The sequence below is a fragment of the Ischnura elegans genome, chromosome 7 (genome assembly GCF_921293095.1).
Source record: "Ischnura elegans chromosome 7, ioIscEleg1.1, whole genome shotgun sequence".
Taxonomy (NCBI): Eukaryota; Metazoa; Arthropoda; class Insecta; order Odonata; family Coenagrionidae; genus Ischnura; species Ischnura elegans.
In genome coordinates, this window is record NC_060252.1 from 24,968,135 (window position 1) to 24,995,534 (window position 27,400).

The 27,400-nt window shown below is 36.5% G+C and overlaps 2 protein-coding genes across 4 annotated transcripts; one reads left to right on the forward strand and one right to left on the reverse strand.

The window, feature by feature from the left end:
* The first annotated feature begins 748 nt into the window (after window positions 1–748).
* LOC124162091 (splicing factor YJU2) lies at window positions 749–7,132 on the forward strand. Its single transcript, XM_046538472.1, has 7 exons — window positions 749–858; window positions 962–1,062; window positions 2,081–2,192; window positions 2,285–2,452; window positions 3,180–3,352; window positions 5,331–5,484; window positions 6,453–7,132. The coding sequence occupies exons 1-7, from the start codon at window positions 835–837 to the stop codon at window positions 6,735–6,737; spliced, it is 1,017 nt and encodes a 338-aa protein (XP_046394428.1). The 5' UTR covers window positions 749–834; the 3' UTR covers window positions 6,738–7,132.
* LOC124162090 (putative leucine-rich repeat-containing protein DDB_G0290503) lies at window positions 6,744–26,279 on the reverse strand. Of its 3 annotated transcripts, XM_046538471.1 has the most exons (13): window positions 26,112–26,279; window positions 20,438–20,556; window positions 19,957–20,043; window positions 18,320–18,649; window positions 17,277–18,097; window positions 15,230–15,349; window positions 12,614–12,729; window positions 12,362–12,504; window positions 10,430–10,569; window positions 9,423–9,633; window positions 8,343–8,459; window positions 7,995–8,224; window positions 6,744–6,912 (listed from the first exon to the last, which is right to left on the reverse strand). In XM_046538471.1, the coding sequence occupies exons 1-13, from the start codon at window positions 26,161–26,163 to the stop codon at window positions 6,888–6,890; spliced, it is 2,511 nt and encodes an 836-aa protein (XP_046394427.1). In that variant the 5' UTR covers window positions 26,164–26,279; the 3' UTR covers window positions 6,744–6,887. The 3 variants fall into 3 exon arrangements, with proteins under 3 accessions (XP_046394427.1, XP_046394424.1, XP_046394425.1); XM_046538468.1 differs by lacking the exon at window positions 6,744–6,912 and having other exon boundaries at window positions 7,127–8,224; XM_046538469.1 differs by lacking the exons at window positions 6,744–6,912; window positions 26,112–26,279 and adding an exon at window positions 25,052–25,228 and having other exon boundaries at window positions 7,127–8,224.
* Between the last annotated feature and the right edge of the window lie 1,121 nt (window positions 26,280–27,400).

Consider the following 27,400-nt stretch of genomic DNA (forward strand, 5'->3'; position numbering starts at 1 on the left):
CGGAAGTGACGCCACACCATTTATAAAGGCCTACATATACTTCATATATTTTTGAATACCCCACACTTCCTGAATGAATTTGAATGGAATGGTTCTCCTTTTATCTACCATTTTTTCGCTCACTGCCCTTCCCTGTCCCTCAACGCCTGTAATTAAACTATTATATAATATTCTTTAGAATCCAAAATTTGTTGTAAATAATAGTATTCTGTTAAGATCATATATTTTTCTGAAATTCACTTGATTTCGCAGAGGCGTCAGCGGCCTCATCGCACTGATCGAAGATTTACTGCGAAGTATTAATTTTTTAAATGTAATAAATGTGCATTATATTAGTAACAATTTTTAAATAAGATTGATTAAATCGATAATATTATTGCGCTTTTAAAATTTCTTTAGTCTAAGTCACAAATATGAGTAATGTATTGAAGATGTCTTTTTTGGATGTAGAAATTTCATACGTTCGTAAGACAAAATTTGGTGAAACCTAGCGAGATTTAACGATAATCAGTGTTAAGAATAAACTTGAACGTCTTTAAATTAAAATATAATAGCAATAAACGCCATTATTCAACTTTAAAGTAAGGACTATGCAATTTTGCATTACAAGTTCCTTCCCGCTACGCATTTAAATTGTTGAGACCCGACTGATCGCAATACTAGCCGATACCAGCGATACAGTCGATATATCGATAGATCGATAGGTTTGATACTATCGATGAATTACTTGCAAACGATTGTAAACAGAACCTGGACAAAACTGCTGTTGTCGACGTCGCCTGCGCTGGCTCGTAATCATTAATTTACATAGTTTGAAGAAAAAACTCATCGAAAATGTCTGAAAGAAAAGTTTTAAATGTATGTACATTGCCATTAACTTTGAAGATTTCCTCATTCAGTTTGCTGGGAGTTCAATTAATCTTATGCTTAATGTATTTTATGCACTTTATAACTCTTTCAGAAATACTATCCCCCGGATTTCGATCCATCAAAAATACCTCGCATGAAATTACCTAGGAATCGGCAATATACTGTGCGACTAATGGCACCATTTAACATGAGGTAATTTTAAGCTTTAAGTGGTCGCTATAGCAAATTTGAAATGTCTTAGTGTATACCTTATTGTTTTATTTATCGTAGGAACTCCATTGCACGACGTTTTTCCATTACATTGCCCCATAAGTTGGAGAATTTATTCGTGGGAATAGTTATGGAGATGTCGTTAATTTGCCGACTTCCTTCAATGGTTGACGGATGTTTTTCGCATATTGACCTACACTCTTCAACTTGCTACACTACCGGTCTTTAAATCGACCTGTGGTTGGGGTATTGTATTAAATATGAAGAAGCCACACGTCAATGTTGTGCTTAAAATTTCACCAAGGTCTTCAGTCCACTGATTCGAAATTGTTTTGGCGTTAATAGTTATTGATTATGCTCTTACGAAGCGGCTACAAGTTACTACCTCTTTGTGTCTTAAATTGTGAATTTTTTTCTAAATGGATTGCTTATTATCCTGATTCGTTGCTATATCAGCCATAAATGTAAGTTTCTTATGTTTTCTGCTTGAAATCATGTTTGGCAGTTTCAGAATTATGCACCCCTGAACGTTATTTCAGCAGTTGGGTTGGCAGATTTAGCTCTCTGTAAGCATATTAAAATCTTCTTAACAAAATTTCTGATGGCGACGATGCTTTAACTAATTAATTGTGTTGATAAAGCTCTGCCCCTGTTAACGAGGAGGCCCAAGTCATGTACTGCTTAAATTAATTTTAAGATTGGCAAACCATTTTTGAATTTCTAAACTTTGTAGCGACTGATAGGTTGCCTTTTTGTTTCTATATCACTCCACAATTTCTATTATTCTCTTAATTAAAAGACATCTACCATCGTCTCCAACATAATATCGTAGAAGTAATTTCTCTAAGTTGGAAAGATAGTTATTTGGTCATGGTTATTTTTTATTTCTTTGGTTCACAAGGCGGAGCTAGAGGTTATGGTGGAAGTATTGTTTTCACAAGTATATTAAGTTTACTATGGCTTTATGTGCAATTTCACACTTCTGTGCGTCATTTTTCAGGTGCAAGACATGTGGAGAATACATTTACAAGGGTAAGAAATTCAATGCCAGGAAAGAAGATGTTGAAGGTGATGACTATTTGGGGATTAGGATTTATAGATTTTACATCAAAGTAAGGTTTGAAATTAGTTATCTCTAATGCTAGTGTTATAAAATGCCTTTGCCGTTTGGATTTTATTACATGACTCTCTCGTATTCCTTTAGTGCACAAGGTGTCTTCAAGAAATATCGTTTAAAACAGATCCTAGAAATACCGACTATGAAATTGAAGCTGGTGCAACCAGAAATTTCATGGCACTCAAGCTTGCTGAAGAAGCAGCTCAGAGAGAAGAAGATGAGTTAAAAGAAGAGGAAGCGAGTAATCCAATGAAGGTTGGGCCTTTAACATGAAATAATCAATTTTACACATTTTAGAGAAATAGGAATTTTTTTTGCATCAATTTTTAAATATTTGATAAACATTTACGTGATGTGAAAAAACAATTTTGAGTACATACTTTATGTATTCTGGAGAATCTATTCCTTATATTCTTGAGACTCTAGGATCAGGTTTGGATGTATTTCATTTATAGAAAAATGATTATATTAAGTAGTAAGAATGGTCTGTGTCACCTTAATAATAATGTAAACCAGAAGTTTGGAGATTGTTGGTTTCCCTTGATTTCTGTGTCATTATTTGTCCGATACCTTATTGCTTAAGCTTATAACTGATGAACATTGGCATTTAACTAATAAATTTCCATATTCCCTTTCCAAATTGAAGGCATGTTTGATTATATCATCACAATCTGTGCTCAGTGGTAAAGTTTGAATTTTAAGCAGTGAGAGATTAAGGCAAGTGATTGAAACCACCAGATGAATAGCATGAAAAATATATAGTAGGGAATTATTTGGATGTAAGAATACAGGGTAGGTACTGTGGAGGCATGGTTCAGTGGTGTGAGTGATAGTTTTTAGATTTATAATGCGTATTTTATCAAAATATGCAGCATTTTGTCTTTGTCACAGTTTTCATGATCAGTATTAGTTAGTAGGAGTGCGACTCTAGCCTCCTCCCTAATTTCTTGAGGTTTCAATACATATCTTATTTAATTTGCAGCTTCTTGAAAACCGAACAAAGGCATCAAAACAAGAGTTGGAGCTATTGGAATCTTTGGAGGAACTTAAGGATTTGAACAGGCGTCAAAGAACCATCGATTATGATACAATGTTATCTCAATATGAAGATAAAAGAAAGGAGCTAGAAGAAGAAGAAGATGAGAAAACAGTCAGGTAATTATTTTATTTATACTGACTGGGTCATTCCACTCAGTTCATTTAAACATTACATTCACCAGATCAGATTTTGTTGAAACTTTTTATTTTTCATCCTCTCATTTGGTGAACCGAGTGATAAAGAACCAAAGAATGAAACTGAACTTTGTAGGTTAATCATAGAAATCAGACAGAGGACTCCAAATAGTGATTGTCAAAATCCTCAGAGACATTTAACATTTTATAATCCTTAATGTCTCAAAATATTTTAGAAAATTTCATGATGAAAGTATGGTTTTATAAAATATCAAATAAGACCAGAGGCAATATATTAAATGTTCTATTTTTTCTGGAATCAGAATGCTGATTGAAAATTAGTAGTCATCACCTTAACAATTGTCTGTACACGAGTTAATGTAATTAAGTAGCACTACATGTTAGGTCATGCCCATTTTTTGATCTCATAGAGAGCTCTTTTATTTTTAAAGTGATAATAGTTATGTACATAATTTTATCTCATTGATGATAATTCAAACTTATCCCCTATAATATGGCAGCTGAATGCTTGCACATATTCTGTTCTCTCTTATGTCAAATCAACATTGATTAAGTGTCCTCCTCTGGTTTTATTCATATTTGGTCAGAGGGTAATAATTATTACCGTGAAAAATGAAGAAGTGCAAAATTTCCTGTGTGCTAGGAGCCAAGTAATTAGCTTCCTTCCGTGCCTGCTACCCATCTGTGCTCACAGTGAGGTGTCATTGTCAATAATTCCTGGGGGGAATGCTGCCAAGTGAACGTAGCTCTGGTAATGGGCCAAGTTTCTATTGACTCAAGAGGTGACAATGTACTGTATTCTCCAAGGCCTATGTTACAATTTTCATTGCATACTTTATAGTTTTCATTTAACATAAAGCTCTATGACAGGTTCTCCATAGCATGAAACAGAGTTTAAGATGCATTATTATGTTGAAGAATGTAGTGTTTAATTTTTATGTCTGCTTATTTTTTCACTTTTTTGATATAAATAGTGAACAGATGCTACTTTTCTTAAGAATTACTATTGTGGGATGAAGCGTGATGAAGTGAATCATTTTGAGTCTGTTTAGTGTAATAATTGGTTGGTGGTGGCATAGTTAAACTTAGTCCTCAGAATCAAAATTATATTGGTATTCTTAATAAGTTCACTCTGAATTTCCCAAGTACTCGATTAGTGTTAACATAAGCCTTTTAGCTTAAGAAACAGTATTTGCAACAGGTTACCTTTTGTCAGTAATTTGATGATCACTGGAAACCAGTCAATAGGATGGCTTGGTGGTGTAACTGGTAGCATGCCTGAATGGCTATCAGAAGAACTGGGTTCAAATCAAGCCAAATGATTTTTTCATGGCAAATATCAACCTTAATGTATATTACTTTGCACCCTGTGCGTGACTGCGTAGAAAATAACTTGTTCCATGCAGTGCTTTGAAATCTCTACCTATCCACTAAAGACCCTTGCATGCGTATCTCACCAATTCCCAGCCACTTTTGTAACAGCGGAAAGGTGAAAATTTTCTTTGGCATGGGGCACCAAGAACAATGCTGAAGAAACTTCCAAAAACCTTGGCTTTCCCCATCCCTCTATCCTCAAAGAAATGCAACATGGTGGAAAGTCCAATTTTCGGGGTGTTGAATAGCAATGGTTCTGAAGCAGTTGAACTTACCTCAAATGTCATTAATTATTTTAGTACTAGATATTCGCATGATTCATTCAATGTGCCACTTATTTCCATACACCTTAGGAAGTGCAAGCTTGAAATTTGATAGGGTTATAGCCATTTGAAAGCTCTACTCAGTAAATTTTGGAAAAACTGTCGCTCCCAAAGGCTGTGTTAGGCACGGCAAGTAGAAACTCAAAAGCCCATTGCTTATGCTGTTTGGGCTCTATTCAGTTATCACTTTTATTAATCCTTTAGTATCCTTCTCATCCTTAATTTACTTTAATTGTTCCCAGGTCAATATTTGGCACATCTGGTAAAAAAATTGTGGTTGAAGAAATAGTCGAAGAAGCAGAGGAAGAAGATAGCCCAGATCATGATACTGGAGAGCCTGCCCCTAAGACTGCAAAAATTTCATCATCAGCAAATTTTGCTGAACCTGTGCAAGTGGTGAGCCTTCTTAAATTAGAACCTTGAACCATAAGTGTACCTGTAGTTACTCAATACCTCTGCTCCAATGATGTTAGAAAACTATCGCATCATTAATCTTTGACAAAGTGCATTCTGCAGAACTGTACTTCTGTAAAAAACAACTGAGATCTATTACTATAAAATTAGATCATCTTGACATTTAAGCCTACAATAAATAGAATACTGACTGACTACAGCTCAAGAATGAATTGACAGTGAAGGTGATTAAAATACAGCTACCAAAAAAATGATACTGGTGAAAAAAAAGACAGGTCATGCCACATAGAAGTAGTTGTATTAGCAAATTAGTTTGTAAGTACGAGAAAATTGCATTTGGTTTTAATAAAAGCACACTTTTTATGTAAGTGCCTACTTGCCTAATTTCTGTGGATGTTTTCTCTAACCTGTGACTGTCAATATTTAACGTAAGATGATAACTGTCCACAGATGTGAAGCATCTTAGCGAATCAAATTACAAAGAAATAGCCAGAAAAGAGAGTTTGTGTGTTAGACCTTCCCCCACCTGAATTTTCAATGGGTTTGTGATTAAGGTGTTTTGAATTTAGGTTCTTTTGTGGAAAGTATCGAGAGTCATATCAAAAATCTATATAAAATTCTTTTTATCCAAAAATATAACTTTTCAGTTCAAGAAAAGGTGCATTTATGCATGCTCTTTTTTCAGATATTTTCATGAAGCCAAAGCCAACAATAGGAGAAGCACTTATGTACTAGAGTTTACAGTTTTTTTTTCATTTTCATTTTGTTTTTTATCCTTTCATTGCATAGTGTGTGAAATCAATTGAATAGTATTAAATTTGATGTTAATGCCATGATGAAGGCCAAGATTTTAGTTAATTGACTTTGTTACCCCTCTATGTCTCACTTCATTACTTGCAATTGAGGGAGTATGTAAGCACATTAATGACTGTTGTCCATTTTATTTTCAGAAACCAAAACAAGGAGTGTCTTGGGAAAGAAGTGTCGGCACAATTAACAGGAAAACTGCTCTTTCTGGCTTGGTTCGTGTTAAGAAGTCAGTGTCTAATACTGCAGATAAGGTGGATAAACCTGATGATAAGCCTGGTGGAAGTGAGGGTAACGATCACCTAAGTACAAAAGAAGAGAGAAAAGGCTCTGACTCTGGGGTTACATCAGTCAACTCTTGTGTTCCTTCTCAAAGTCAGTCAGGCTTGAGTATATTGGGATCTTACTCTGGGAGTGACAGTGACTGAATGTTATTGACATAGAAACAATATTTATTGCATTAATTTACGTGACACAACAATCAGATTCCAGAAAGCAGGCAGTAACTTATTTAAACATTTGTAATCAGAATTTGACAGTATATACTATAGTTGTAATTTCACAGTGACACTTCTTTTTCACATTATTCTGAATTTACTGCCCCTGAAATGTAAAAATAGAACTTAGTGAATACTCTGACTTCCTTTATGAAGTTTTACAGACATTGATTTTCCATTGCTTTGTCAGTTCTAATGTTCAAAACTATTTGTGTACCGATTTAATTTTTAAATCCCTGAATTAATTAGATTAATGGGATGCTTGAATTGTTATGTTTTATTATGATACTGGGCACTTCATCATAAATAAAGTTATCACGTAAAAATTCATTGCCTTTATTTGTGTTCACATTCCAGGATGAGCGATACATAACTTATTATAAGGATTATTTGATATTAATTACCTATCAAAATAGTTTATATCAGACAAAGGTTGATTTTCAATGTTTATACTAAAACAAAGGCACTTGGTTCAACTCTGGGGAGGGGGATTTCTTCTGGCAGCACATTTTGGGAAATTAATATCTCTATTTGATTATAATAACAATTAATGGTCAGGGTCAGCAAATTGCTCTGGATTGCTTTCAAGTTTGTAAAGCAGTTTTGTGTGTGAGAAATGTTCGGCAAAGATGTCAACATGTGTGTAATGAATTCAACATAGTACATGTCACACTAAAAATACTTCGCAATGACAAAACAGTGGGAACAGGAGAGTGAGCATAAAAACATTGATAAAAATTACCCATGAGGTAGAGCATTACTTTCTGACAGTGGAAGAAACATTCTATCTCAGGAGTAATAGGTTTTGTGGGTTCAAACTACGAGTGCACTAAACAATATTGCATTTTTGAGGTATAATTGCACCACTAAAAGAATCACTATCAAGGAAGTTCTATTTATCAACTACCGTGGTAATGCAAGGAGGTACTCCCACAATTGGAATCACCCCAGCGGGAGGAACTGATTTTATATATCTGAAACACTGATCTAGTTTTATCGTTATGCCTTGAGTAAGGTTTTCTATTCACATGTGATAACCTACTGTGGTGACATACTTTTGGCGTAGAATGCTGCCTTGGGTAATCTATGGAATGATTCATTGGATAACAGTAAACTTCTTGAGGCTCCCTGTGGCATGAATGTATACAAGACGGGTGAATGAGAAAAGTAGAATAAGTGGATTTGCACCTGGGATTGTAGACTGAGGATGAACAAGAAGTCCTCCCCTTTTCATGAACAGCTAGTTCTAGTTCTGCTATTCGTGCCTCCAGTTTTGTCCGTTGGCACTGTCCTCGCTCATTCTGTGCCACCAACTGCTTAACCTCTTCTTCTAACTGCATGACTCTTCTTTGTTTAATTTCTAATGTAGAATAAATCTCTTGTAGCTGCTCAGTTTTAGCTTGAAAGAATCTATTTACCTGTAGCATGAAATAGTCATTCATCATTAGCTTTTAAAGTTGAAAACAATTTGTGCACTCATGATGTCTAGCAAGTATCAATGATTTATCTTATTAATGTACTATGGAAAATATATACCGTGTCAGCATTACGCTCCTGGTCTTCAAGCTTTGCTTGCAATGCCGACATTTGCCCAGTTTTAGTTTTATCCTTTTTCCGAAGCAATTTCAAAAGCTCATCACGAACTTGAAGGACCTTCAATGAGAGGAATAATTATTATTTTACAGGTACGCTATCTATAATGATTTTGCTCTAGATCTACCCTAAGCTAATTTTTATTAATCATGCAGCCTAATTTCGTTATTTCATTTATATGTAGGTATACCAAGCTCATAGGAAGTTAAAATAAGATTCACCAAATGTAATCATGTAAAATTTTAGGGAATCATTTTTAATGGGAGGTATCTTGTTTTTAAAATACCTTGCTCTTATTCCAATGTTGTGGAAACTTAAGCTTTGGAATTAAATGTGCATACAGTGAACATCAGATGAAATTTATTTTTGAGTGCAAAAGACAGGTGTGGGAACATTAAAACACTGTCAGAAGAGGTTTTAGGTGTTTTTTTCACTCTAGCCTGGCATTAAAATTCATTAAAAGAATTTGGTCGAAGAAGGGAATGGTAAGTTGCAAATAGGTAAAACTATGTCTTCCGCCATTCTCTTTAAAGTCTCTAGTAAGGAAAGGCAAAAGTTGCCACTCTTGTTTTGAGTTGGTGATTTCATAGAGTTGTGGTTCATTTATTCGTTTGATGTGAACATTTCATTGAGAGAAGGAATTGCTCACGAGAGTGTAAACAACAATGAACCATGTGAGGCCCATGCTCAAAACTGAGTAGCTGAGAAGCGGTTAACAGTTTGACCTGAGCTTGTGAGGTCATGAACTTTCTAAGTAAATAATTTGGGACCGATACAGGAAAAAACTCTAATAATAGATCTCTATGATATTAAATCATTTGAGCATTAAAGTAGGCAGATTGGATTAGGTTAAATTAAAGGTCAAAAATTGTAATTTATATGTCCTATCTGAACTGGAATCATATTACATATATATTAATATGAATTCATGGATACTAGTAACAACACTCATCCGGTTACACTGAATAAGAGCATGGATATTATAGCTCATTTAAGTCAAAAGAAATTAAAATTTTTATTTACCTTAGCCTGTTCTCGCATCACCCGCTCTCTCTGCTCTATTTCGAGTTGTTTTTGAGCTACTAATTGTAAGTACTTCTGGTTATCCTTTTCAGCTTGTATCAAGCGATGCCGAAGGTCCAAAATTTCTTGCCATAAGGCCTCATGATCTTCGTTGTAGTCATTGGCCTTATCTTCCTTCCACCTTTTCTCCATTTCCTTCAAATTGTCGCATCTAAGATAATTTAAGGTCACTTTACACATCTGTTTCCATCAAATTATATACTTTTGATCACAGGAAATAGCCTTGCTGATAGCAGGACCAAAGCAATTTATTTTGTGTGTTATTTTCTGGAGGAAACAACACTTTTTGTCACAGCGAGTCATTAATATATGTATCTATGTATGTGCAATGGATGGATAGAAGGTGGAGAAGAGGGGAAGGAAGGTTGTGGAGGAGGAGGAGTATGGCAATGGCTTTGAAGTCAGAGGTGAGTCTATGGCCTTGGAGTGGGAGAGGGGATGTGGACTTGGTACAGAAGAGAATGGTATCAGGTCATTTAATAGATGCTCATCGGACAGCTTGGCAAGTGTCATGATTTCAAATAGCTTCATGACTTCTGGCATATGATTCCTCCATTGCATTGCAATGTTCCTCCTCCACAACCTTCTTTTCCCTCTCATCTTTCTTCCCCCATCACTTACACATAGAGATATTTATGACTAGCCGAGAAAAAGCCGTATTTCCTCTAGAAAATGACTGTGGCATGTTGAAACCATTCAGTGTACCAAATAAAGTGCGTAGAATAGACAAAGTTATCTGTATATTTTAGTAACCATGTGCAAAATCCGCTAAGTTAGCTTGCATATGATTGAAGATACACTTGATATTTTCTGTTTAATGAGAATTACATTAAATATTTTTGCAAGCAGCACATACATATAAGTAATTGAACCTAAGACCAGAAATTTATAACTGAGCAGACTTATACTTTTTCCTTCAGCACATAACTTCAGAATAATTGGCTTACCTATCATTTGCTTCCTTCAAATATGAATCCATCTGCTGCCTAAGACTGCGTATGGTCTCATCTTTGGTTGCAATTTCAGACTTAAGTATGCTTATTATTGATGATACATCTTCATTTGAAGTGATTTTATTTAAGTTGTCCTGCATAGAATAATGAGACAATATTTAAATTCAATTTTGTTTGAATAAGAAATGAGCATACTTGGAGTAGAGGGAGCTTTCCATGGAATTAGGGACAAACCTCACCAAAATTAAATCACCAATAAGCCATATTAATGATTATCTTATATTTTATTAGAATCTGAACAACAGAATATATTTCAAGATTTAGATTTAATTCCATCTGAGATTGCTCTAATAGGCTCCCCAAGTAAGGTATTGCAAAATTACTTTTTAGCTATCTGAATAATTCAATACAATTTTTCCTACTTAAAAGTTACGATGGAAATTCTTGATGCTGCTCATTCAATACCAGTACCTCACCAGTCCTAATGAGATTGCATATCATGGTAGCCAGTTTTTTTAAAGGAAAGCTGTGATATGATGAATGCATTCGATATAAGGCAGCTATTTAATGTACTGTGCATAACACAAAGAAAGCATTTAATTTTTTTTCAAATGGAAAGAAATGTGAAAGACAAAGTGCAATAAATTCAAAATTCAATTTCATATCTTGTTATAGACACACTTGACTCTACCAAGCTATTTAAATAAGTTATTTATTTTTAGATTCTGTCCGGTATGTAAAGTTGTGTATCGGACACTTAACACACTATTGAAAATAGAGTACCTAATCAGTAGAGTAAAAATAGCCCTTGTTTTGGCAATTAAAATAATGCACGACCTGCATTTATGCCCATGAAGCCTAAAATGGTGTCTGTAGGGGAAGTATGAGTAATACAAACAGCCTTTGATTTTCTAATAATCCATGAGAGTGTCTAATAATCCATGAGAAAATGTAACGTCAGTGTTCAAAACTCTATGAAATTTGATAGACTTTGTGAACCCATGCAAGACTCACTCAGTAAACTTTCGTGAATTGTTGCATGTGAACCACGCAACTTATGGGGCAAATTATTGGTATTGTTGAAGAAAAATTTCTCGGGATTCCCAGTGGGTGTGGTATTGGGTTAAATCTCCCAACGTTTCAATGACTAACTCTGCCATCATCTTAAGGGGTTCACTTGTAATGAGCTTTACAAGTTACTTTACTTTGTTCACTTTTACAAGTGAACCCCTGAAGACGATTACAGACTTAGATATTGAAACGTTGGGAGAATTAACCCAATACCACACCCAGTGGGAATCCCGAGAAATTTTTCTTCAATCTATATGCGGGGAAAACCTAAAATTTTATACTGGTATTGTTGTTTTTCCTTCCAAGGATATTCTAGTTGCCGAGATTTATCACAATCACTGAAATAATCAAAAAAACTATTTAAAAAAATCACAGGTTTTTTGCTGTCTGATTTAGCTCCAATTGGAGCTGAATGCCTCAACATTTTTCGCTTGAGTTATGTACATAACTAGCATTAAAAAATTCCTGAATGATAATCCTAAATATTTTAGGGTTTATCACACTAACATATTCTAAATTTTACATCTTAACTTTCACATTGAAAAATAGTTGGGTTTGATGTGATTTTGAGCTGAGCTTTGCATTCATATTGCCGTGAACCAACTTCTGGCGGTATAGACTATGTGTTGAAATCATGGTCGGTGTTTAGTAAATGTTTAGTGTGGAATTTTACCAGCTTTATCATTTCAATATGGACATTCAGAATTTCCTAAAAGTTAAGCCTGGCCTTATTATTATATATTAAACAATGTACGTAACACTGTGTTGTCAACATGTGATTTGTAAAATAGGTTCCAATTGTCGTAATAAATTAAGTAGCTTAAATCATTATTATATAATGGATATTATTCCTACTGTTGCTTGATGAACTGCAGCTCGAAGGTGGTCATTGACTTTCTTGAAATTCTCAACATCTTCATTTGCTTTTTCTAGCTGCAGCTGAATTTCATTTAAGGCAAGCTGGAGCTGTGCTTCTTTCTCAGATGTCTTCAAAGCACCTAAACCAATATTTTCTATTATTAATCACACATACATATATGGAGTTATGCTACAGATGTTTCAATGACATTAACCTCAAATTAAGATTAATGATTGGAAATATCCCACCTTCTTGAACGATAGTTGCTCTGCTAACTTCAGTAACATCAGCCAACTGTAGGCTTTTCTCTTGAACTGATATAAGTCTCTCCTGAGTAGTTGCCAGTTCTTTTTCTAAAATTTCCCTTCAGAAAGGAAGTCATTTTAACTCAATTATAGCCACAAATATTCTTCAATTTACCATCACATCTAAATTTTATTGGTATTTAAATTGTCTTTATGTCAAGGTTAGGATTCTGGCAGTGAAAATAGAAGCAATGTCCACTAACATTGTTGTACAAACATATACTAGCTCACAATCAAAAGGAAAGTGGGGTTCTGTTTGAGTTACAAGAGTAAATTTTAAGTGAAACCCTGAGTAGGAAAATTCCAGCAGTAATTGAGGTCAGGAATGCAGTTGCAGGGGAGGGGGAGGATGGAAATAATGGAATGAAGGAATTTAAATTCGGAAATCAAAAAATGGTGAGGATCAAGCAAATGATTTTGCCGAATGATAAACTATGCATGAAAAACAGTTAATTTAGGCATCGTCATGTGTATGTATATGATAGCATAAATGGAAGGGTCCAAGGCCAATAAGCCCTTTAAGGATAACATAACCTTTCAGTCTTGCCATGACAAGGTGTTGCAGAATTAAAGCAGCTTTTTGTCCAATCACAAGAAGGTACTGCATTGTTATGACATGTATCAGTTCTGATTGAAGCTAACACAAAAATTGCATCGAGTTTGCACTTCAAGTTTGAAAAAATCTTTCGCAACAGTTGGATTGCAGCAAGTTTGCTGCAAACTTAAAACCTGTCAATGCAAGTTTGTTGCATTGCATGCATGCTTAAGCATGTTGTCTTGTAATGGCAAGCTTTCTGAATGTTTGCATCAAGCTTGCTTTGTTTTGAGGGAGGAATGCAAAGACATAGCACAAAAATTAAATTATAGTAACATATCCCAGTGAGAAATGGGTGGTGGAATCCACGTGGAACCCACGTGGAATCCACGTTGAGTGGTGGATATTTGGTGGTGGTGGATATTGAGTGGTTGAACCCACGTGGAATCCACGTTGATTTCAAGTGGATTTGTGGTGATTAGCATTAAATGTTAAACAGAATTTCTAATTTGTGGAACTTAACTCTCTGGTGACATTGCGTCATTTATCATCCTGAAACCACGCTAGTTATGTGAAAATGTATCGCACATTCTATTTTTATATAATTCGTGGAAAGGCAGCCATGAGAGCACATGAAAAATCGTAGACACATATATAGAAGGTTTAGATATAGGGTGGTTGAGGTTTTAATGGTTTTAGGACAGCACCTACTGCTGTTTTAATTTTTCCACCAAATTTCCACGTGGGTTCCACGTTGATTCCACGACCAAAAACACGTGGTATCCACGTTACATCTCCACGTGGGTTCCACGTGGATTCCACCACCCATTTCTCACTGGGATAGGTCTGCAAAAAGTATGGAGAGTTCACTAAATCTTCCAGTGGTAGATTCGGAGTCTGACCATAACCTTGTTCTAATTGGAAGCAATATCAGGTTAAGAAAGCTTATGAAATGCAGAATTCATGAACTGGAAAGTCCACACTCTAACCCAGTGAGAAATGGGTGGTGGAACCCACGAGGAGAATTAACGTGGATACCACGTGTTTTTGGTCGTGGAATCAACGTGGAACCCACGTGGAAATTTGGTGGAAAAATTAAAACAGCAGTTGGTGCTGTCCTAAAACCATTAAAACCTCAACCACTCTATATCTAAACCTTCTATATATGTGTCTACGATTTTTCATGTGCTCTCATGGCTGCCTTTCCACGAATTATATAAAAATAGAATGTGCGATACATTTTCACATAACTAGCGTGGTTTCAGGATGATAAATGACGCAATGTCACCAGAGAGTTATGTTCCACAAATTAGAAATTCTGTTTAACATTTTATGATAATCACCACAAATACACTTGAAATCAACGTGGATTCCACGTGGGTCCAACCACTCAATATCCACCACCACCAAATATCCACCACTCAACGTGGATTCTACGTGGGTTCCACGTGGATTCCACCACCCATTTCTCACTGGGAAGAGGGGGGAATACCAAAAATCAGTGAAGTGTGGTACGTGGGAAGAAACAGACTCAAGAGTCCATAAAGGGGATGAGGGAAAGGGTTAAAATCTAAGTAGAGGAGGTTGATAAGAAGCACATATAGCTGAAGGATTAAAAAACTGCTGCATCAAAGATATGATCAGGAAAGCAGAAAAGAGAAGGAAGAGGATGAATGGAGAAGCTGTGGCAGTCCTGGGGAGATAGCAAATACATAGGAATTTATAATTGAGGTAAATTCAGCCTTAACCACCTAGTATACAAACCTATGATGCACACTGGTACCACATATCTCTTATCTTGCTTACTTTAGGACCCCCGTGCACTGGCAACTCTTCTAAAGCAACTACATACATAGTTGCTTTATAAAAGTTGCCAGTGTTCAGGGGCCCTTACTCTCATTCGAATAGAACAATTGTCTCAAGAGTCATTAGCTTTCAGTAATTTGATGGTATTCTAATTGATTTTTGCCAGCAAGTAGGATGGCTTCCATGCATATACATTCATATCTTTATGAGGTTCTTACCTTTGCTGTTTCTCGTTCTCAGCCCTTTTCTGGGCTTCTTCCAATTCCTCCCTCAGTTTTTCTTCAGATTTGGCACTGTCAACTTGTTGTTCAGCTTTTAACTTTTTTAGGTCACTAACCCTTTGAATTAAGAAAATATTTAATGTAACAACAAAACCTATGCTGAGAAAATGCTTGATTAACAATAGAGCCACAGGATTATTTTTAACGGCAACCTCAGTTGATAAAGTATGCCTTTAAATATCACATTCCATTCACTGCAATTAGTTTTTGATGAGCCATTTCAGAAAGTTAGGGATTTATAAATATGAAGCACATGCATACATTCTTTCTCAGTGAGATCCAAGGGGAAATTATGTCAGGGAAGCGACATGGATGAAGCAAGCAGGGGGAGTGGTAACAAGGAGTAGCAAATCCTCCCAAATGCTGGGATGATGGTTTTCTGTTTACCCTCCTCCAAGTGTATCCCACTGAAATGCATTCTCCTCCAAATCCATTCCTCTCATTCCAAGGGAAAATTAGGCCAGGGAAGGCAACAAGGAGGCAAAGAGCAACCCCAACCCCAGGGCAGGATTAAGGACCAGGCAACCCAGGTGACTGCCTGGAGCAATGTTGCTAGGGGGGCAACCAAACGCTCTGACCACACCTTTAATTGCGGAGCATTCCATACCAAACCTCCTGGTAGGGGGGCGACGGATCAGCAGTTTGCCCAGGTAAGTATTTTGCCTTTGCCGGCCCTGCCCAACCCCCAGTGGCAAATTAACGGGGTCGACAATAATTTATGGAAAATATTGAAAAGACAACAGTCTTTAAGGATGCTATTCAATGATTTTTTTTATTTTTCCAGCATCAAAAAACATTTAAGTTATTGATGATTAAAAACAAGCAATTTTTCTTGTCCTATCTCACGCCCAGCTAGCACATTATAAGTCATTGAGATAAGGTGAAAGGAAGAAATTAGGAAGGCCCTTATCAAGTAAGCTTGTTATGGGTTTCTTACGGCCAGGCTGACAAACATCCAGAGTAATGACAAAATGGATGCCAAACTTTCAGCACTTCTGTAGATGTTGTTTAGATTCCATCGTTTTGGAGCATTCATTAAGGGATTTATGTATAAGAATAATTTTTCCATTCTTGGCGCTTCTATAATATGAGTAGAAATAACATCATACTGCCATAATTTGAAAATCATTCACATTCATGAACTGATGGCGAAACGACGGTCGTAAGAAAAACACATAATTTCACAAGTTGGAAAGATACAGTCTTACATTAACTACTTCCAAGCCCTGAAATAAATTACTCCTTCAATCCTCACTTCCACCCCTGATAGGCATTCCCTCTTCTAATCTCCCCAAAATTACTTGAAAACTGACTTGAAATGATATTATTTCACGACATTTTAATCATGGTGATATGATATTAATTGCAAAGATCATTTTCAGTTGGTAATGAAGTTTTAAAGTAACAACCAACCAAGTAAATTATTGAGTCACTGATGTCTATTAATGTCAGTTTGCCTTACGCAAAAGTCAAACGTGCCGTATCGGCTATAGTCGACAAAAGTCACCAGAAATCACCCTTTGGCCGGTTGAAGACCAATGCACTCAGGCTGATACCAATTGGTGCCACAATAAAGTCAAGACTGTCATCAATTGAAGTCAATAGCATCAAATTTTGGGTGACAGTCTGACTCATGCTAGTATGAAAATTTTCCCTTTGTGATATCTCTAACTGAGTCTAGGCTGACCCTTACCAACATGTGAGTTGATACATAGAGGAAGCGAATGAAATGAAATTAATCATGATGGAACTCAAATATATTTCTTGTAAAAAATAATTTTTAGGGTTTTAGCTATGTCTCGACCATTAAAGTAGTAGAAACACATCTGAAGTCAGCTAGCAGAAAAATATGGGCCTATATATGTACTGATAGTTTACATCCTAACTCTCAATTGTGAGATAGGGTGGGCAAGTTTTCCGTACTTGCTCCTGGTACAGCTAAAGAGTGAGAATAAACAGAAGAAATACAGCTGAATTTACTTACCTTGCTTCCAAGCTTTCTCGCTGCTTTTCTAACTTCTCTCTGACTTCCATAGCCATACGACACTGCTTTGCTTGTTGGTTAAGCTTGACTTCGAGAGCCTGATACTTCTCATCCTTGAGTTTGAGTTGAGCTTCATAAGATTTAAGTTGAGTGGACTGCTGGTAAATTTTACCATCACTTGAAGTTGACTTTGTTTCAAGCTCTTTTATACGCTGAGCATGCTTTTTCACCTGCTGCTCAAGTAGTGTTTTCTTTTGATTAAGTGCTGTCATCTTTTCCTTTTCAGATTCCAACTCTTCTGACAGTACTTTCATTTGTTTTGAAACATTTTCATTCTCTGTTTCAAGGAGGTCCAGTTTGTGTTCATAGTCACCACAAATATCTCTTAGAGCTATTGTCTCTAAATTCAATTCAGACACTAACCCATAAAGCTTGTTAGAAATATCATATTGAGATTGCTTCAACAGCTTGTATCTCAGAAATATTCCATCGCCTCCTTTCAAATAATTATCTATTTTCTCACTCAGTATTTCACCATCTCCCTGACCATCATGGAAATCAATGAGGTTTACGAGGATACAGTTCTTATGCTCACTTAGTTCACTGCATAACGAAAAACATTCTTCTGATACAACGTTTAGTAAATCATTTATCATCTTCATATCTATTTTTACTTCTTTGGGGCGAGATACTTTAGTGAGTATCTTCTTTTCAGGGGAATTAGCCAAATTTGTCTCCTTAATAATTTCCTCATCCACTCCAACATTTTTCTGAGATGGAACCTTCGTTACGTTGGTGGCAAGGGTTGAATTTCCTGACAGCTGCAAAATTGTATAAGGAAGATTTAAAAATAATCATGAGTCTGATATTGGGAGAAAAATAATATGTACCAAATTCACAAATATAAATGCACACTTAAGGACATAAGGCCTATATAGATTTAGTATAGATTAAGGCCATGGAGATATATTATGTGGAATTAAGTCTTCACAAAATTGCAACATATAGGATTAAGCAGCATCACTGGTAAACATAAGCAATACCTTTGAAGTCTCTCTCTTTATTCCAGGCACAGGCTTTGTTTTTTGAGGAGATGGTGTTGGTCTTTTAGCAGGTGCAGTTTGATTTAATCTTCCCGAGATTCTTGACGGGCTTCTTGCTCTTGGTGTTCCAGGTGTGCTGGCAGCTGTTGGGGGACGATTTCCACTGGCAGCATTGGGTGTAGATGCTCGGGGTAGTTTTAGGGGGGTAGAAGCTCTTGGCGTGGTTGCGGTAGCTGCCGACTTAACTGCAGGCACAGGTGATGCTAATCTACTACGTGATTTAGTCCTAGCCCCAACAGAAGGACTCCTTTTAGCAATTGGCTGCTTGTCCTGAATATAAAAAAACACGAAAAATATGAAACTAAACATGCTATGAGGTAGACAAATTGAGCTAAAGCTGAGGATTATGAAGTGTCCTATGCTGGTGGATGCTTCCCAAATAAAACTGGGGGTCAGAGTCTGTAATTGATCTATTGTGGATACTAATGACTCCAATGAATGTACCAAATCTTTTCAAGTTTTGGAATTCAATACAGTGGCTTCAACTCTCTAGGTATCCCTTAACAAGGAGGTCTACCTATACCCTATTCGAAATTACTTATGACTCTTATGAGCTTTGGAAATTTATAACACTTATTAAGATACTTTCCATCTTATTACATCTATGAACACCATATGAATCCACAGAAATTGCTTTATCATTTCTTTTCTTCAACAAAATGTTATTTATGTCTCAAAAATAAAATCTAAAAATGGATTAAAGTGTTTAGCTTATATTGAAGAAACTTTAAATGAGATCACAGCATTAAAATCAGCCTAGGCAGGCAGGGTATGTGGAGCATATCAAAAGGAAGGTGTCTCGCGAGAGACTCACAAAACAGCAACCAAGAAATGACTTCCTCCCGCACGAGAGCAGCAGTGCATTGAGGGACCGATAAGACTGTATTGCTTGCCATCTAATATAGTGATCCTATTTACTTTTTTTACTTTATTGAAGCTAGGTTAAGCACCATATTATGCAACCCCTTCAATACCTATGTATTTCATTTGGGTTGCGTAAAAAAAATGCCAGCGATGCTGAGATTTGATCTAAGAATAATGAAAGGACTGTTAAATGTGAAAAATTCACAAAAATTTTTATATTTTTAAATTATTCCTTGGAGGGGGTCAGCCACTCCAAAAGACTCCTGGCCATCCGCGGAAAAAATTGAAAATCACCATTGTCGAAACCACTCTTCAAAATGTGTTGACAACCACATGCCTGCAGTCGAGCCACAGCACAGCACTGAGGTCCCCCTATGTCCAACTTCAGACTGCAAGGGGAAAAAGCTAATGATCCGTACATGCTAGTTTAGTGGGTGGCCCCATGCCCCTGTTGCCACATGCCCCTGTTGCCACATTCCACAGCTATACCCATGGCCATAGCTCTCAATAAACAGGGTCCAAAGGGACTAGGCAGTGCATATGGATCTATCTGTATAAATATAATAGACTATTTCCACATCAATCCCTTGCAGTCACTGCCTAGGATTAACAAATTGTATTGGTGATACAAAATACATGCATACGCATTTCTTTTTCATCAAGATAAATATATGAAAATCAAAGCCTGATGTAGGAGAATTAACTGCACTAACCTTACTCTGAACCGGTATTTTAGATGCTCCCCCATATTTAGAGGCATTAGATGCCAGATTAGTGGTAGATCCTCCAATCTTTGTCGACTGTAAAAAAATAAAGCCCGATGAGAGAAAAAAGTAATCATTTAAATAGTGTAACATAGTTTTTAGAAATGTATATTAGCTAGGTACGTATATGTATATAAATAATTTCATATTAGCTCATCAAATTTTTCTCAGTGACATTGATCACATGTGCATACAGGTTTGCCTCTTCATACACTTCCCTGAGGATGTTGATTCTTCCATCAACCAAGGCCACTGACATCACACTGTTTATATCTCGGAATAAATATTTTCTTATTTCAGAGTCATACATTCATATTTACTTTAAGGATTACCATTTAATTTGAGGGGTCCATTCTTGGCATAGCTATCAATATTCAAAAGAAGTGAAACTCTTTCCACCTTAGACTACTCAAGAAGAAGATTTTCTTACCGCACTTAAACTTCGACTCCTCTGGCTAGTTTTTGTGGGTGTTGAGAGTAACTGCCTCCTGGTTGCCAAATTTGTGTGACTTCCGGATACATTTCCCTTGGAGAGTGATGGAGCTTCATCTGAATAGATGAGAGATGTTTTTGGAATTGTTAAGAGCACACTTCATCTATAATTAAATTCTAAGGAATAGTTATTGAGAATGTACTTTTTGAGAAAGCTATAAGGATCTGTTTGAATCTGAAATGTACAAGGGATGAATGCAGGAGCGGCTCTAGAAAGCATCACATGGGGGAGCCAAGGGTGGGCTAGATTATAAAATGGGTGGGCCTAACCTTGAGTTGACGTGGATAAATACGAAGGACAAGATATAGTTAAAAACATTTATTTATTGGTCTTACACAAATGGCAGTCCTTTCATGACATGTCACGCAATAAAATCAAATTATATCTCAGACTTTAATGCATTTTCAAAAGTGCATTCATATTATATTCAAGTGAAAATCAGCTAAATTCATTCCTCTGAGAAAAAAGCGAAAAACTGTGAAATATAAATTAATAAATATGGACAATACAAAATTGCTCAGCAAATTGATAGAGTGGTTTTCCATATGCCTATAACTATTTACAGTTTATTTTAATTTTATAAAATAAAGTTAAATTTTGGACTTTGATTCTTAAATTTGCCAGCTTATTTGGGTGGGTCTGAGGTTGAGCTAAAAAAAATTGACCACTCTGACCTACCCCTGGTGCCGCCACTGGGTGAATGAATGACGTAGCAAGAGGGAATGATTTTATGGCCACATCACATAACAATGACCTTTTATTGTCAACACCCACTCATGGGCATACCCAGCAAGGGATGGAGGGGGCAGCTGCCCCCCCTAGAAGCAAAAATCGTGAATGTCTTTAAGGAAAATAATAATTTTTCAAGCAAACAATTTTAAAGACTAATAAAGAGCTGTTACAGTTTCCTTAAAATGTTGATTTCATTCACCTTTTCCGTGCTTAAATCTTGCCTACAACTTGAACAACAATGGCTTGCCCCCCCCCCCTAGTTTTGATTCTGGGTGCGCCCTTGCGCTCACTGCTTTCATAGCCATCATATCACGAATGACTCCCTTGATTTGTGTATCTAAGATCTCTAGCCTAAGATCATCTTCCTTCAATGCACTTCTCTTCTCTAAATAAGGACATTGCAACCTTGCTGCCTTGAGCGACACCTGCCCTTTGCGGATGGGTCCTGTCGGATGAGTTTCCAAGGCTCAATTGATTGTACTCCATGTTTTCAGGGAAGAGATGGTACGGTTTCCCACTTTCATTCCAACAGTGTTTCTTAAGTGACACCATCATGTGGACTACCTGTCGTCTGGCTTCTACCCTTTGGCATATCAGGAATGGGTGACTCTATCAGGAGAATATAAGAATTAATCCTGCCAGTGCAGCTCTAGGGGTTATGGGAATGAACAAGCCTTTTCATCACAGCAAAGTTGTAGCCCAAGGGAAAGGTATATTGCAATATCCTCACAATATCAATCAAAAGCTAGAAGTTTGATGTAATTGTCTTTGAATATTTACAGCCTTATTTGGATAAGTAATAAAAGCGGGCGTGACTTTCGTGACATCCTTTATCATAGTTGTTGAAGAAAAAAAATTTGGCTTTTTCCACATGGGGATTTAAATTTTAGATAGATTCAGATATGGTGATTTTCTACTTGGCGTAAATCACAATGTGAAAAAAGCCAAGTTTTTATTCCTTCAACTCATTATTTGGATACCCAGTGGATATTGCATGCATGCAATTGAGTAGGAAACAACTTCAAATTTGTCACCTAGAGTGCCTTAAACTCTTCATTTACCTACAGTGGCAAATCTTGAGAGGCGCTGGATAAAATGGTACTGTTGGGAGGTGCTCCCCTGGCTCCCCCACCCTCCACCTAGCCCACCCCCTGTTCCTATCCTGGATCCCCCACTGTTTAGCAAGTTATGCAAGGGCTGTATTCCATTATGACTACTTTCCTCGGAAGTTCACCTATATACCATGTCCCTATCCCCCATGTTCATACTATACCATGTCTGGATCCGTCTCTGATGGCATGGGGTATAGCAGAGATTTAGTCACAAGAGGTTAGTAAGTGGTCGCGAAAACTATCTCTCAGTGGCCGCCTCTGTGAGTGCGGGAGAAATAGAGAGAGGGCAAATTCCGAATGTTTGCTACTGTATTTTACGAATATTTCCAAAGGTTTTCGAATGCTTCGGAGGCAGAATACCGGCGAACAGAGGTGGCCAGCCCTGCAATACAGGGGCGCAGCTAGGAATTAAGGTTGGGGGGTGTTTTGGTGCAACTAATACCGGGGTGTGTGGGGTACGGTATACCCACCAGGATAAGCGGTAGGTACGAGATTAATAAATTGCGGAATTTTAAGATAAATGGTTCAAAATGGTGATTTTTACAGTTTTCTGAGGGATACTATGTTAATCCTTACACTATTTTATTAGTAATATCAATGCAATTAAGTAAAATGGATTAAAGTTAAAAAATTTCTGAGCTCTGGGGGGGGGGGGGGGTTTATCCCCCAAAAACCCCCCCCTCGCTGCGCTACTGGTGCAATATATAATAAAAATCAGTGCTTATTTTCTAAATTTGTAGTTAACCGGGACACCTACCAACACATTTAATCCCCACAATTTCAAATTTAAGCCCCCCTAAAACTTTTGATTTTTTTAAAACTCGTAGTAAAAGTGAACGAGGAATCATGCCATACCAAATATTAAAAAAACGATGACATTTTTTGACACGATCCTATTTTCCCTGAGAGTGCTGGAACGCCGCTCGGGCCGAATTTAAGCACCAAAGGAGAGTAAGGATAGTTCTATCCGAATGGGTTTTTTGTGGCGGCCGAGACAGTGAGCCGATAACCGGCTAGAAATGCGAGCGGCCGCGGTCGACCACCTCCCTAAAAGACGGCTTGAATGAGGAAAGATCGACTTTTGCGTTCGCTTAAAGGCATCTATTAGTCACGCCATTTCTATTTTTACAATGTTAAGAACATAGCAACATTTCATTTTAGCTAAAATAAAAAAGGCGTTTAATTTTGTGAAATGGAAATTATGCAGTTTAAAAACGAATTGGTATATTACTGAATAAACTAGGGAATCATCAAGATTATAACAAATATATAATTGGCCCCAATCCAATCATTAAAAAAAGGTTAAATTCCCATATTGGAATAAAAATATACTCTACGCTACGTTTCTTGCGCTTGAAAGAAAGAAAGAATTCGATTCAAAAGAATGTTCCAATTTCCTGTAAGTGAAAATTGTCAGCCATGAACTTGTATTGAGCACTACACGTCTTCAAAATATAGTATCATGATTTTGAGTGGGCCCTATAGTTTCCGATTACCCAAATATTCATATACAGCGATTAATGTTCAGGCGGTTATTTCAGAAGCGAAAGAGTTACAAAATATGATTGCGCACGTAAATATTTTGGGCACTTTAGGGCTGCGTTTAGCAGCATTTCCAACTATCGATTTACATTGACAATATATTTTTCAAGTTGGATAAAATGTGACCATTACACTTTTATACCAGTACAAATTGTTTTCTATGGCAATGGCATCTAATCGATTTATTACAGAGACTTAGAGTCGTATTTTTGCTTTGACGTCGAGGAATGTCTGAAAATATGGATAACACCATTAGAGCTATATCTCACTATAAAGATCCCTATTTGATAAATACGAGAGAAAACGCAATAGCATATCGTTAGTCTGTCAGTAACTACGAAGCTACACATTTAATATTTTACGATAAACTTGATTCGGAGAGGCTGAGATATAAGCCATGAAATATGTAAAAAGTAAATTAGATGTTGAATGGAATGATTTCAATTAATTACACGCAACAAACGCTATTTTTTATAAATCATAAAAAGTATTTAAAGTTAAAAATTAATGGAAAATGAGAGCGGGGATGCACAATTTAAAAGTATTTTCATTGTAAACAGATTTTTTCAAGCGATTCATTTTCGAAAAATGTGCAACCCCCATTACCATATTTAAAGTACAGTAAACAATCCAAAGCATGCGTGAATTAAAAATTATAACATGCGTCGAGCCAATTCTTTTTATTTCTCCGCAACGTGCCTAAAATATTGCACCTTTTTACCGATTATCAACTTCCACTTCTTAAAAATGAGGCCATTAACCATGCATGATTATGGAGTCAACATTTGCAGGATCACCTCGGTCTAACTCTTCCATACATTTTAATTTTATCTTAGAAATTTATTCACGCGCTCAGTCAAATGGCACTAGTAAGGGATTGCATTTTACTTCATTTCAATTTTTATTTCACATTTTGGTCCATTCAACCACAATCTCTATTCATTTAAAAACTTCGTGCACGTGTAATTAGCTAGAAGCATTACTTATGACACTTATCCCCTTAATGTAGCATTGAAATAAAAATATTTCAAGAAATTAAGATCATGATTGATTAAAATCACTTTTGGAGAGGTTAGCAATCGATTCGTGTTGATAGAATGCCTAAAATTGTCAGGATACACATAAAAGCAGGGAAGACAAAGAGATGAAATCACTTTTATCTTACCTTTGGGTGTCGCGTCGCCTAATCTTGGGCTCAGAGATTTACCGAATGACATTTCCACAAAGATAATTTTGTAATTTCGTTTGATCTCCAAATCATTGACTCCGCAAATTTGGGCCTAATTTTGGATCCCCAGTACCAAATAAAAGAAGCAACGCATTTCGTTGAATCAACAATTTTCGTATTCCGTGACGACCACTGACGACGTAAACATGAGCACTGTTGCTATCATCTCGCTGCACCTCGGCCGCCTTCTGCTTCAAGAGGCAAAACGTGGATTGCATGCAGCGCATCAAAACGGGTAAATAAACATCATTCAATTAATACTATCTTATAAGGAAGGGAAATCAAGGTACAGGTGACCTAATACTTAGGCCTACCTAAGTTCGCTATCTTTGTTTTGGTATGAGTAATAGCACTGCAAATTTCCCCTCGTGCATAGATATTTCATCAATTTTTCTACTCATCAATTCTCAATGAGTTGCATATAATGTCACCTTCATGCAATCAGGTCGCCATTTGTGGTGGAGTGTTACAATGTTTCTCATTCAACCAGGAACGAACTCAAGACGGCCAAATGGCGGTGGATATCTTTGGGTTTCCCGCAACTACAGCTATATTTTACAATATTTTAACGCATTTGTCGAATAGATAGAGTAGAGGTACAATAGCTTCTTTTTACTACCTATTGAATTCAAACAAATGATCTAATTTCCTGGGAATAATAATTGTCAGCTGCGAACTTATGCGGAGCACTGTACATCTTCAAAATGTAGAATCATGATTTGTAGAGAGTCCTTCAGTTTCCGATAGCCCAAATATTCATATACAGAGATTAATGCTCAGTCGGTTATTTCAGAAGTAAAAGGAATATAAAATGTGGTTGCACCGGTAAATATTTTGGACAATTTAGGGATGCATTCGGATAAGTTTCACTAATTTGAAAGCAGCGTAATCACTTTTGGAGAGGTTGACAATCCCTTCGTGTTGATAGTATGCCTAAAATCGTCAAAATACACATAAAAGCAGGGAGGACAGTGCGATGAAATCATTATTATCTTACCTTTTGTTATTGCATCGCCTAATCTTGGGCTCAGAGATTTGCCGAATGACATTTCCACGAAGATAATTTTGTAATTTCGTTTGATCCCCCAATCATTGACTCCGTAAATTTGGGCCTAATTTTGGATCCTCAATGCCAAATAAAAGAAACAACGCATTACGTTGTATCAACAATTTTCGTATTCCGTGACGACCACTAACGATGTAAATATAAGCACTGTTGCTATCATATCGCTGCACCTCGGCTACCTTCTGATAAAAGAGGCAAAACGTGCATCATAACGGGTAAATTAACACCATTTTTCAATTTAATGAATAATATTTTGTAGGAAGAGAAGTCGAGAGAGAGGCGATTCAAAAGTTAAGCCTACCAGACCTGGCTCTCCAGGCCTTAAGTATGAGCAGTCACACGGTAAATTTCTCCTTGTATATCAATATTTCATCATGACTTCTTCAGCTTTTCTAGTCATTCACAAAGAAAATGCATATACTGACCCATTCTTGCAATGACATCTCCATTTCTGATGGAATATAATGCTTTTCATTCAACTGCATACCAAATTTGACCAAAATAAAATAAAATACTAACCATTTATATTTTAATAGGATTTCCAAAATTTCACACAATAACGGATTTTGTGTCTTTAATGTGGAATAATTATAAAAAAATTGCTTGTTAACATGTTAATTTTGCAGAGCATACTCAGCAATGCACACGTTTCGAACGTGCTCTCTTTCGTAGTGTCCCTTTAGCGTGCGTTCACATTAAGCCGTTAGAATAGCAAAGCATGGCTCAGAGATTTGAGAGCATCTCGCAGCTGGGCACGCTGATACGCATCTAAAGTCGCACGATACTCACTGAATGCCTCAACCATAAGGATAAAACAGCTCGCACAGTTCGGCGATAACTGGCTTCGGTGTTTATGCTGTCTCTAGCAATGGCCTCTTGTCATTGAATAGAGATATATGCTTTTAGTTTTTAGCATACATTAAATACACCAGTATAAACCACTATCGGGTACTGATGCGCAGAATCTACTTTAAATACTCGCATGCATGTATTTTTCTCGCATGATTGTTGATCAATAAGTACAAATATTCGGCGAGAGAAAAGGCCCGAAATTGATTGATGAAATTAATTATTCGCAATTATATTTCATTGGGTTTCAAATGACGTATTTCCTTAGCCTCTTAATAGGCTAAAAGAGGGGTTTGACACCAAAACAATTCCTCTCAGTACAGTTATGATTAATATTTCAATACTTCATAAACAAACATCATCGAAACTCG

Excerpts from the sequence above, each read along its gene's own strand:
- LOC124162091 (XM_046538472.1), top strand. The coding sequence starts at position 835 with ATGTCTGAAAGAAAAGTTTTAAAT. Across the intron at positions 2,453-3,179 it reads AAGCGAGTAATCCAATGAAG|CTTCTTGAAAACCGAACAAA; the intron begins GTTGGGCCTTTA and ends TTTAATTTGCAG. Across the intron at positions 5,485-6,452 it reads TTGCTGAACCTGTGCAAGTG|AAACCAAAACAAGGAGTGTC; the intron begins GTGAGCCTTCTT and ends TTTTATTTTCAG.
- LOC124162090 (XM_046538468.1), bottom strand. The coding sequence starts at position 26,163 with ATGTCATTCGGCAAATCTCTGAGCCCAAGATTAGGCGATGCAATAACA. Across the intron at positions 20,044-20,437 it reads GGAGTCGAAGTTTAAGTGCG|TCGACAAAGATTGGAGGATC; the intron begins GTAAGAAAATCT and ends ATTTTTTTACAG. Across the intron at positions 18,098-18,319 it reads TAAAGAGAGAGACTTCAAAG|CTGTCAGGAAATTCAACCCT; the intron begins GTATTGCTTATG and ends ACAATTTTGCAG.